Below are 12174 nucleotides of genomic sequence, written 5' to 3'. Positions count from 1 at the left end.
TGTGGAACATATCACAAGGTTAAGCCTCCTGACTCCAGTTTGCACATTTTCAATGTATGATGTATAAAAGCAAAAATGAAGATAATTAACTTAATAAAGGTTGCCTATGATTGCTTTATCAATTTACCTGGGCCACAGCTTCAATGCAATATTAGCTTGAATCTTGCTGGCTGTCACCAGTGGTCCTGAAGTGAGTGCTTGTGTTCAGCCATTTTCAGGAAAGTCCAAGGTTTAAGTTAGTGACATGCAACATCAGTCATGGTACTCTATTGCTGGACTCCATGTGCAAACCAGACAAACATAGAACATAAACATATTTAGAGCATAGGAACAGGCCCTTCAGCCCACAATGTCCAAGCATAGGATCTGAGATCCCACTGAAATTGTGGGGATTCCTGGCCTGTAGATTGGAAAGCAAAGGAGAAGGCAGGTTTAATTTAAATCTGAACAATTTAACTTCAGTTTCATAGCTCTGATGTAGAAATGTCAAATGCTAATATTTTAGATCACAACTTTGACAGGAAGCAAAGTTCCATCCCAGTTTGCCTTCTGAAAATGTAGTGTTCCAGGGCAGGACCTCCATCTGCACTATTCCACCTGAGGTCCCAGCTGCTGGACATGAGGCTGAAAAGGACCTGTTTGGCAGTCTGCAGCAGGATGCTAAGTTGTGGGGGGTGGATGTAACCTACAGGCAGTAGGTGGGTATAGATTGTACCAAATGCTATGAGAAAGTTGGGTTGGATTTCCCTTGTATGGGACCTCTTAATGTGCTGCTACTTGTGATTGTACATGCATTTTAAAACCATTTGTATACAAATTGTTACAAGTGCAAGCTGTTAACGGCAGGAAGGGAACAAGATTGGGAACTTCTGGTAAAAGGAGTTTAGTATCTCATTAGATTTAAGGCGTATTTAACCTGATTTCAGGTCTTTGGCTCTACAGAATACCAGAAGTCTCATTTCCTTGAACAAAATTTAACAGATATAAAATTATACAGATTTTAAGGTTGCCCATCTAACTGAAGAAATGAAATCTGCAGCTTGAGCAAAACTGTTGATTGGGTGGCATTGCAAATGGTCAGCTTCTGTAAACTGGAGCCACAAACTTGTGGTTGTAATGCATAATTATGGTTTTCTCTTTCTCCAGCTCCTCAAACATGTAGACCAGATTACTTTGAATGTAGCGATGGTAAATGTATCACTGGAAGTAGTCGATGTAATGGAATTGCTGATTGTGCTGATGGTAGTGATGAACTCAACTGTGAAAAGGGTGAGTGCATAAATATACTGTAACATTGACCTTGAGTATCTTGAAGTATTCAAACTTCTGTTCTGTTTTTATAGTTGTGGAATGTATGGGGCCCATGGACTTCAGGTGTCAAAGTGGTGAATGCGTAAATATTATGCAAGTCTGTGATCAGCAGCAGGATTGCAAAGACTGGAGTGATGAACTCTTGGGAAAATGCAGTAAGTGGATTTGGCAGAATGGTGGGGGTTAATCTGATCAAAGTTTGGTCCTTTGGTCTGTGTTTTTAATATTTATCAAATGTATTTATGTATATAACTGGTATCAAATAAAATTTGTCAGTATTGCTGTTATGGTGAGTTGGAGAGATTGCTTTGGGTCGGCTATTCTAGCCAAGTGACTAATCCAGTAATCAAGTCTTCGTGGAGAAATTGGAAAGGCTATTTCCAAATTGGATTATGTTGCAATAGAGCCAATATTTAGTGGCCTTCAGTATTTATTAGCTTTCATCCCAGAAGGAAGATCAATAATACTGACAATTGTCCTTCAGGATTTATGAACACTAATGATTTTAAAATATTGTATTGAGGTTTAATCACAAACTGATAAAAGCAAGGAATCAGTATTGTTTTATTTAATCAAACCACATCCTGTTTGAACTTCATATTTGGTTTAAATTCATTTATGTCCAGAGTTGGTATTATGCAGTGCTAAATTTGCTACCAAGGCTTTAAAGTCTGAAGATTGACTGTTGAATTGTTCTGCATGTTTGTCATACTCTTGGAATAAGTTTAAAATTGGATGAGAGCATAGGAGAAAACTGAAATTTGAAAATATTCTAGCCTTCACATGTGAACTAAATGTATTTTGGCTGATTTAATCCTATAGGTGAACCATTGCCAAATAGCCAGTCTACTCTTCTGACGTGCCATAATTAGTACTTTACCCAACAACTAAATTTCACTATTTCCCTTCACTCTAACTGAATAGTTCCACTAGAGGACCTGTGTGGATGAAGTGGTTTGAATCCAGTTCTGACTTAGTTGAATGCTGGCTTGCTAGGTTTAAGCTCTACATACTACAAACATGGTAGCATCAAATCAATTTTGAGGGAATGCACTTGCACCACACTACCTTCAGTTGATACCAAAAGGCAATCTCAGCCACAAGGATGATTGATATGAAAAATATTAAATTAAGTTTATGGGCTTTGGTGGCAATGGCTATTGAGCTTTTAGCATCTGATCTAGATACCTTTTAACATTAAAATGGGGCAACTGAAATTCCATTGCTCCATTTTTATCCACCACCCTGTATGATATAGAAATAGTTCACCAGTGTTGGGAAAGAATTTTAATGTTTTATACAACCTTTAAGAATAGCTAATTGAAAATAAAAATCTGAATGGCAGGGAGTTGGCTAATGTGCAAGTAGATCTTAAGCGCATCTCTGAAAACTTGCAGGAAGTTCCTTGCAAATGTCCTGTGGATTCAGAATTCCTAAAAGTACATAAGCAGTTAAACATTAGTTTTGACAGTTCATTTTCTCAATCAATTGAAATGGTTTTAAAATGCTCTTTTAATTGTCCATGTACAATATTTTCATTTCTAAATTTTGATGCATTGTATTTCTGGATTGGGAGTAATCCTGAGTGGAATTCCCACTTTTTGTTCCCTCCAGATGTGAATGAATGCTTGTCAAACAACGGAGGTTGTTCTCACATTTGTCAGGACCTTGTCATTGGCTATGAATGTGACTGCCCTACTGGCTTTATATTGGTTAATAAAACATGTGAAGGTAAGTTGGACCCCATTGTTTGAGTAGGCCATAGTGTATAAGAGAAGATAATTGAGAAATTGCTTTATTTTCAGATATTGATGAATGTAAAGATCCTGACACCTGCAGTCAACTTTGTATTAACTTGGAAGGAAGCTACAAGTGTGAGTGTCATAAAGGATATCACATGGATCTAACTAACTGGGTTTGCAAGTCGATGGGTAAGTTTATTTTTTAAATGGCACGGCTGAATGTATGTTTTGAATGACCCCTACCAGAGACTATTTTCAGATTATCCAGCAACATGTCTAGATTCATGAAGCTGTTAATTTTGAAGACCTGGTATAAATTGGCATCAATTAAATGTCCTCCATCTCCACTCAAGTTTTGTCATGAGTATTCTATTTGTCCCATTAATTGGGCACAAACATTCTATTTGTGCCCAAGTCATGTTAAGATTTTCCGGATCATGGAGTTGTCTAATGTTAACTAATCTTGCTTTGCAGATGTATTCTTTAAGTTTCCAACCAAAATGCCCTGCATAATGTAGCATTTTTCCCAAATTTGGATTTTTATTTCTTCCTCCTAGCTGTTATACTGTTTGCTTTTAATGAGAGCATAGCTGCTGACCTGTCAGGATGTTTGTCATGAAAACAACTCAGCATAGAGAACAAATTTATACTAGAAAGAAAAGTGGGAACATGTAACTGCACAGACTCTTCCTATTCATGAATGCTTGATTTCTGGATAAAATAAGGCCTAACAAACCTGTACTAGATTCATTTCCTTGGACTTCCTCGTGTTGATCCTCGGAAATCCCTTGGGCAATGAACAAAAGTCCTGCAAATGTTAGCTGAGCTTTCATTTGGCCTCTGTTTGCTAAAGTTGTCTAAATTCAGCTTTGTGCAAGAAATGCACTTTAGTTTCTTTACAAAACTGGACTGAATTTTAGAAATTCACTGTACATAATACCTGCAGCACAATGTAATAATGAAATGGAACCTCATTTACAACTTAACAGCAGCCTGCTATTAAGGGTGATTTCTTCTAAAATCTTACAGGAAAAGAGCCTTTCTTGATCTTCACTAATCACCATGATATCCGGAAGTTAGGGCTACATCACCAGGAGTACACCCAATTACCTCTGCAGCCAAGAAATGCCATAGCACTGGATGCTGATATTGCAGAGGAGATAATCTTCTGGGCTGACCTGGCACAGCAAGCTATTTTCAGGTAACTCTATTTTGAACTGACTTGAATCTTGCTGAATTGTTAACATTTGCATGTACTGCAGGAAAATTTAACATACTAAAAGTCTACAATGAATGGGTTTAAAATGAGACATTGATTCAAACTGTTTTGCCCAGTTCAAATATAGGATGTAGCAATCTTTCTATCTGGTTATATAACATATCCTAATGAAAATACACATGCAACTTGTGTGAGCACCTAATTGTTCATTCAGTTGTTGCCCTAATGTCTGATAACTAAAGTGAATCAAAATGCAGTGTAAATCCCCAGCTGCTAATTTGCCAAAATAACTCCTTGCCTGCTGGTTGTGTCAACTTTGAACAACTTGGATATTAATTTTAAATCATTAATTCAGCTTGCCTTAGCAAGTTTAAAGGTGGGTTCAAATTCCATTTCCTGATATGAATTGTTAACACCTCTAATATTAAATTGAGATTTATTTTAGTGATAAAATGTTAGCTGAGACCCTATTTGATTCAGATGGATTGTCCATGTGCAGTAACAGAACTGTTGGTCCTAGATAAGCATTCATTCTTCAACCAGTGCCACTAATATCTAGCTCATTGTAGTGGTACAAAATTGTTTTTTGCATTTCAAAGTAATGGGATGTATATACAAAATTAATCAGCTTCCATTTTGCATTCTTTGTGCAGTGTGTCCTTGGATAAATGGGAACATCCAACTCTGATTTCCAGAATTCAGGTTCTAGGATCCCCTGCAGGAATTGCAGTGGATTGGGTCTACAAGCATATCTATTGGACTGATCGAGGTGATAGGACGATATCTGTGGCTACTTTTAATGGAAGCAAAAGGAAGGTTCTTTTCGACACAGACTTGAGAGAGCCAGCTTCTATAGCGGTTGATCCAATAACTGGGTACTGAATTTTTTTGTGTAACTGTGTATAAGGGAATGGAGGGATATTGAAATTGGTGTAGAAAAATGGCACAGAAGCAAAAGACTTATTAAATGGCATAACGGGCATGAATGAATAACTAGATAAAGCACAAGTAGACTATTATAGTTTGACATGTGACTGCAGTATTTCTACTCTAATAATCTTGGATTGGCATTTTTCCTGTAGTATGGTGACCAGTTCATGTATGAATATTTAATATTGCTTGGACTGTCCTCTAGAATTTTAATGATTCTGAGAAAATGGGATGGGGATCTCTGCTATAGTTTCTTCTTCCTGATTTAAGGAAGTACCATTAATTTTGAGGGAAAGACAAGATTTTAGAAAAATTGAATATGACAAAAATCTCTTGGGCTGTGATGTCCCAGTTGGGTTTCTGTTTGCAATTATTTACCAATCTGTTAATTGCAGATTTCTTGTACTAATAAGAAAATGTTTGCATGGTCAAAATTCCCAGTGCCTTTGCAAAACTAAAATTAATGTGTTAATAGTCAAATTTGACATTCAAAATTCAAGTCTATTGATTTTGTTTTTGGCTCTAAGGTTTGTTTACTGGTCAGACTGTGGTGAACCAGCAGTGATTGAAAAAGCAGGAATGAATAGTGCTAACCGCCAACAACTTGTTACTAGAGAGATTCAGTGGCCAACTGGCATTACACTTGGTAAGAATATGTCTTTCAGGAAACGCGTACCCTGCACTAGAATGATTTAGCCATTCAACTTTTGTCCACAGATCTTGTGAAAAGCCGTTTGTATTGGGTTGATTCAAAGCTGCACATGTTATCAAGTGTAGGCCTAAATGGTCAGGATAGAAGAACAGTGCTGTGGTCACTAGAATTCCTTATTCATCCTTCTGCTATTGCTGCATTTGAGGTAAAACTTTCCATTTTTTGAATAATTAAGATTTACAGGGTTCTAGTTCAGACTGACTTCTCTCAATAGTACAATTTAACTGCAAGATTTCTGTTCAGTATATTAAATGCTGTCATTGGTCCATTTTTAAATAACTGAAATTACAATTATTTGATAAACCAGAGAAGGATAACAGTTAAATTGTACTTCGCTATCTGAATAAAATCAATGTATATTGTGTAGTGATCCAATTAAAGCATAAGCTACTGTTTGATATAAATGATCTTGTTCTAGGATACAGTCTTCTGGATTGATGGGGAGACCAAAGCAGTCTATGAAGTTAACAAGTATGCAGGGGATGTAGATGTTTTGGCTTCCAACCTTCATGAACCTCGGGACATTATTGTCTACAGTGAGCTGTTACAGCCACTTGGTATGATTTAACCTTTATCATGGCTTTGTGTATCAGAAAATTTATTTCTGCCAGTTATTTGCCTATTTGATTACAATGGGATTGTCCTAGTAGGCCCAAACTTGATCTACAATTTGGTGATATTGGAGCTGGATATCTACAACACCACTCTTCCATCCCAATGCCATAATGTGGTCTTTATTGTTTTTTGCTACAGCATGATTACTTGACCTTGATTATTTTGACTAGCTATTTGCTAATGAGTTGTAGAATTGCGTAAGTGTTGGTGTTGACCATGAACTTTCTATGGCACCAAAGTAGCCAGCAATTGGTGTTTTAATTAATCAAACATTGAGTTTTTGAACTTGAGGCAAGCGTAATCTGCCATCTTGTTAATCCAACTCTACCACTGAAGTGCAGCCCCTACAATAACCATCTCTAGCTCCTTTGTACCAACACCTTTGCCATAAGTCTTGCTATGGGGTTGCATCCATGTATCCTAGCCTGGTATCAAAACTGAACATTTGCAACTTTAGCTTTTGAGTATTAAAAGGATATTGAACTTTGGAAAAGCTCAGCTAGGTTACGTTGTACTGTTTTTATTTGGGGTTTGGATGGGATGGCTAGTCTTGGCCTCTGGGAATTAAGTCTGGATTGGGGCAAGGCAATGTGGATGCCTTGCTCCAAAACTTCCCTGATAGCCTAAAGTGGTAGGGTGTTGCCAGTTGTCAATGTTTTTTCTTTTCTCTTTTAAATGTTAACTGATGTTTGGGCCCATAATTTTTGCTTCCTGATGTAATGCCTATTAACATTGATCCTAAAGCAAATGTTGCTTGGCATAGGATCCAAGGCAAGTTGAGGAATCCTCTAAATCCTGCAACTGTGGCAATTGGACTTTCAACAGCTGAATGTAGTTGTCCTAATTGGAACCTATAAAAGTTGGCATGGTTTGGCCCACATTTCTATTGCATGATTTGTCAACTGCTGATCTGACAAGAGCTTATGCACTGCAAATGTAACATTAATTATAGTGTGCTTTGTACCTGACGGTTTGTACTTTTTTGCTCATAGGTAAAAATTGGTGTAGCAGAAATAAGAATGGAGGCTGTGAATTCATGTGCCTTCCTGCTCCTTGGTTTAACAGCCAATCACAGAAATACACATGCGTGTGTCCACTTGGAAAGGAGCTGGATCTGAATGGACGGTCGTGTAGAATAGGTATGAAATGTATACTGTTAATATCCAGAACTCAGCATATAGATTCATTACATATGAAGCCTGTGTTCAGTACTCAACTTCAGAATATTGGCATTAAAGGAGGAGTCCTTCCAATTGAGTTGAAGTCAACTGATGTCTGCCATTCATTAAACTTTGAGGAAAAGATTCATCAGATATTTGTTTCAATGATGCAAATGCAGAGGATAACATTGAAGTCATGTGCAGTTGGGAAGAAAGTGAAGGGAGAGTTTCAAGTGAAAGTTGGCAAAAACCAAATGAGAGTTCATATTTATCCTAGCACTTGTTAGGCAATATTTGAAGGACACTTGGGCTGACATGGACATGCCTTTTACTGTGCAGAGTGTAGTTCCTAGATATGACACCAATACAAACCTTTTGATGCCTTTGAATGGGAATGTAATCTGACATTGTGCTAATTGTAGAATACAGGTCCTCCCTAGCTTACAGCAGGGTTCCATTCCTGTGAATTGTTTGTAATATACACAGGTCAGGTGCTTGTAAGCAGGGGAGGACCTGTCTGGATTTTCGTATGTACACCTGTCCTTGCCTGAAGTTATAATTTGCCCAAACGAGCAATGTTGGTCTCAGAATCTGTTTGTGAAAAAAAAAATTTGAACTGTAGAAAGTTATGGCCTGCAATGTGAAGTATTATTTTGCTTTTTACTGCAAGCAGGTTTAAAGCAAATGCTATTCATCGAATATGGCAATCAAATCATTTATGGGTTGGGGGTTGCATACATGTGCCCACTTTGATTTTGATCGATGATGATGATGAAGCTTGTTACTGGTTTGCATGAAGTTCAAGTCCAACAAAAGCCTTGTGCATGAAGGTTCGCAAGCTTGGACCTATAAGTTGCCTTGACATTGATGAATGTGGAAATGGTTTGTTTCTTAAACAAGTGAACAAAATGTGCCTGTGGATTTTAATTTTCTGGAGAACTTCAAAAGGGAATGGATTACTGCATGTCAGATGTGAGGCCAGTCAAAACTATGTTTTCTGCAAGCAAACTACCAACAGTTAAAACCTGTTGAAGACTTCACACAACAGAAACTGGATAATACAAATGTCAGATGCTGGACATCCTATAGAAAAATAAAAGCACACAATGCTGGTCAGGCAGAAAGTGGAGCAAATAAACACTCGTCAATTAACTTTCATTAGAACCAGGAAATGCTAAGTTGCAGAGAAGAGGGAGGGTAGTAAACAAGGTGTATGATATGGTGTTCACAGGTGCTCCCAGAGTGTGGTGAAGGTTTACAGATTGTAGCTGATCTGTCTGGAGATGCAAATATAAGGAAATGGATAAACAGGAAAAAGCTGGCACTGATACAAACCATGCTGACTGAATGTAGGTGATCTGCAAAGTAGTTGCTCATTCAGCATTTGGTTTCTCCTATGTAGAAGAAACCACAGCACTGAATGGAGTACATTGAAGTGCAAATGCTTCATGCAGATCCCTAGGTGTTGGTCAAGATGGAAAAGTGGAGGGGCCGTTCCCTTCAGAATGCTGAAAGGAGAAGGAAAGATCTCTCCTGGTAGCATCACTTTGAAGATGATGGAAATGTGGAGGATCTGTTGAATGTGAAGATTGGTGGGGTGGAGGGCAAGGGAACTCTCCTTGCTGTTGAGAGCACTGTTGGTAATGATTCTACTCTGCCCTACATCCTCTTCAATACATAGTTGCTTCCAGCCCTGCAGAATTTGGTTTTGCTACCCTTTGCTGCCAATTTTTAACCTGTTTTCACTTCCACCTAGTCCATTGACTCCCCTTCAGACAAGAGATGCAACACCTCTAGCTTTTCCCTCCAGTCTGGATGGGTTAAAGACTAATATCCGTTACAAGCCCAGTCCCCTCTACCATGTTGACCAGCATCTCTACCTGCTTTCTGCAAGAATTCCATTTTCCTAGTTCCTCTCACTCAGTACCTTTTTTTTCCTGAGAGCTTCCCTGCACCAGTGCTTCTGTCTTCCTTTTTCTCTTTAACTATCATTTCAGTCCTATTTTGGTTGACAGAGCTTTCAGTCACTGGTAGTATTTGCATCATTCAGCTTCTGTCTCCAACCTATCAGTGTTCTGTCCCACCCTTCTCACTTCACTAAGTATGTTTGTTTACTAACTTTCCCTAATTGTCATTGCCTGAAACATTAACTGCTTTTATTTCCACCCCAATCTTTCTTTCTTTCTCTTGCTGCCTAACTATATGGAAATTACTGGCATTTGTTTTCCTCAGCTGAAGCTGTCTTCAACTTTTAAAAAGGCATGCCTGGCTATGGCTTCAGTATTTACTAATGGATTTGGCTGATTTGAATGTTTGTTTCTTTACAGCAAAGCAACATAGAACTGCTACAGAAACTACAACATTGATGTCTACCTTGTCCTCTGTTACTTCTAAACTACTGTCTTCTAATCTTCATACAACAGTTACATTGCCTGAAGGTACTGCAAAATGAACCTTTTTTTTTGAGAGCATTTGAATTTGCAATGGGAAGCTAATATGATTAGGGCCTTAAATCACAATTTTTGAAGTTTATAGCTCTAAATTGTATATTCCTCCAGCTTTAGCAAAATATAATGGTACACTACTCAGAACTTAAGTCTTAACTGGCATTTCACCCCAAATGACCTGTGGTCGCTTTTTAGATCATAGCTTAATGAATTATCAAACTTCCAATTGTCCTATCTATTCATAACAGGTAAAAATTCAAGTGCTATCCTTGAAGAGCACAAATCCATGAATGGCTCCAGAATTGGTTGGATTGCACTTGCGATTTGTAAGTATTTCAAAATGGGGAAAATTCTTATCCTTAACACTTGGTTTCTTGTACTCTATTGTGTGAAAATGGCACTACATTTTTTATCCAATTTTCTACAACAGTTAATTTGGAAAAAGGCTACATAATGTAGTTCTAGAGGGCATCTGTAATTGAGCAATGCATTTAGCCATCTCAATCAGTGAATCTACTCCATTCACTTATTCTGACCCTCTTAATTTTTCAGTGCTTGTTACCATGGCTGTTGCAGCTGGCTACATTAAATGGCAGGATTGGCAAAGGAAGACCCAGCAAAACATGAATTTTGAAAATCCAGCCTTTCAGTATGATTGATTGCAGAAGCCATAACATGCAATTTTAATGTTTTGTCAGTATTTAATTAGCTTAATGGCTAGTGAAACAAAATGTGAATATTTTAAGTGCAATGAAAGTTGGCTTCTCATTCTGCAGAGTGGAATCTTCAAAACTAGCCTTGTACTGTTTTCAAAATTACCTTCAATTTTCTGGTTTATTCAAAATTGCATTGAGACAATCATTGCAATGAAATGCTGCTACCTGGTCATAAAAATTTATACTGAGTATATTTTTTATACTTTCAAACAGTAAAAATGTGGATGCCTCAATGTTTCTCATTTCTTCCATTCAAACTGACTCTCCCTTTTTTATCCCAAGTGAGACACAGTTAAACTGATTCCATCCAAATAAATATCCTGCTTTCTGGATACAGCTGCTGTGATGACAACTGGAGATTGTATTACTGGGGGCAAATTGAGTTTGAGTGGCAAAAGTGCATTCAATAATACCTTTCTAGAAAGTTCCTTTTGAAGAGAAGGATCTTGGTGAAAGGCATATCAGTAGGAGTAATTGCAGAGAAACAGTTTAGCAGAATAGTTTGAAGATAGTTGGTGACGTAGCTCTCGTGCTAGTTTGCTGGGATGTTTTAATGCAGGTATTGTTTGTTTCTCCCTAATCATTGTGTGTATTTGAAGGATATCTTAGGTCCTTGTCCACATTTAATTTGATCCATTTTATAGGATTGACATGGTTGAACCACACTATAACTTGCAGTAGTGTGCAACACTTGTAATTCACATCTTGTTTGACTACTTCATGATTTGTTGCTTGCTTTTTAAACAACCTGCAGCCCTATGATGCTTTGAATTCTGTTCCTTCAAATCTGACTTTTTTAAAAGAAAATGTCCAATTTCCCTCATTCACACTGGTTCTGTTCCTTCAACAATCCAAGCCCCAAATTCTGGCACTTAACTGTTACCAAAGACCCTTAATTAGATTGACCAAATTTGTCTGTACCAACTTTTATGAAAATGCTAGCAACACCTAGACTACAGGTTATCTAATACACACTGATTCAGTTGATCCACTAGAATTTACTGCTGGGTAGCATTTCTTTTTCTAGTCAAAAATTTTGATTAAGAGCACTTGAATTGACTTGACCAATAATGGTCTGTTAGTTGCTACAAAAGAATTAATCAACCGGATAAATTTTGTGTATTTCTTAAACTGCACGTAAACCCACAGCCCTTCCCAGAGAGATTTTATAAATAGAGCATACAAAAATGTGGTAATTGCAGAAAGCTTCCATGCAAGTGATGTGTGCTAACTAACTTGTACTACCTAACAATGGCCTATTCAAAATAACTGTTTATCTGAATGTTTTTCTGGTTGCAGTGGAAATAAATTTTGCTGAGGAT

The 12174-nt window shown here is 37.6% G+C and overlaps 1 protein-coding gene across 1 annotated transcript in view; it reads left to right on the top strand.

Moving 5' to 3' along the window:
* The window catches only part of LOC127572899 (low-density lipoprotein receptor-related protein 2-like), an 81703-nt gene extending 70822 nt beyond the window's left edge, over nucleotides 1-10881 (top strand). The window contains 13 exon segments of the mRNA XM_052020625.1: nucleotides 1147-1269; nucleotides 1344-1466; nucleotides 2926-3042; nucleotides 3117-3242; nucleotides 4083-4254; nucleotides 4926-5147; nucleotides 5730-5848; nucleotides 5920-6059; nucleotides 6333-6471; nucleotides 7522-7668; nucleotides 10017-10127; nucleotides 10385-10462; nucleotides 10689-10881. Of these exon segments, the coding sequence (XP_051876585.1) occupies nucleotides 1147-1269; nucleotides 1344-1466; nucleotides 2926-3042; nucleotides 3117-3242; nucleotides 4083-4254; nucleotides 4926-5147; nucleotides 5730-5848; nucleotides 5920-6059; nucleotides 6333-6471; nucleotides 7522-7668; nucleotides 10017-10127; nucleotides 10385-10462; nucleotides 10689-10795 (1724 nt within the window). The 3' untranslated portion in view covers nucleotides 10796-10881.
* Nucleotides 10882-12174: the final 1293 nt, after the last annotated feature.

Source organism: Pristis pectinata, chromosome 7 (assembly GCF_009764475.1).
Source record: "Pristis pectinata isolate sPriPec2 chromosome 7, sPriPec2.1.pri, whole genome shotgun sequence".
Classification (NCBI taxonomy): domain Eukaryota; kingdom Metazoa; phylum Chordata; class Chondrichthyes; order Rhinopristiformes; family Pristidae; genus Pristis; species Pristis pectinata.
This window is presented reverse-complemented; position numbering and strand designations above follow the sequence as displayed.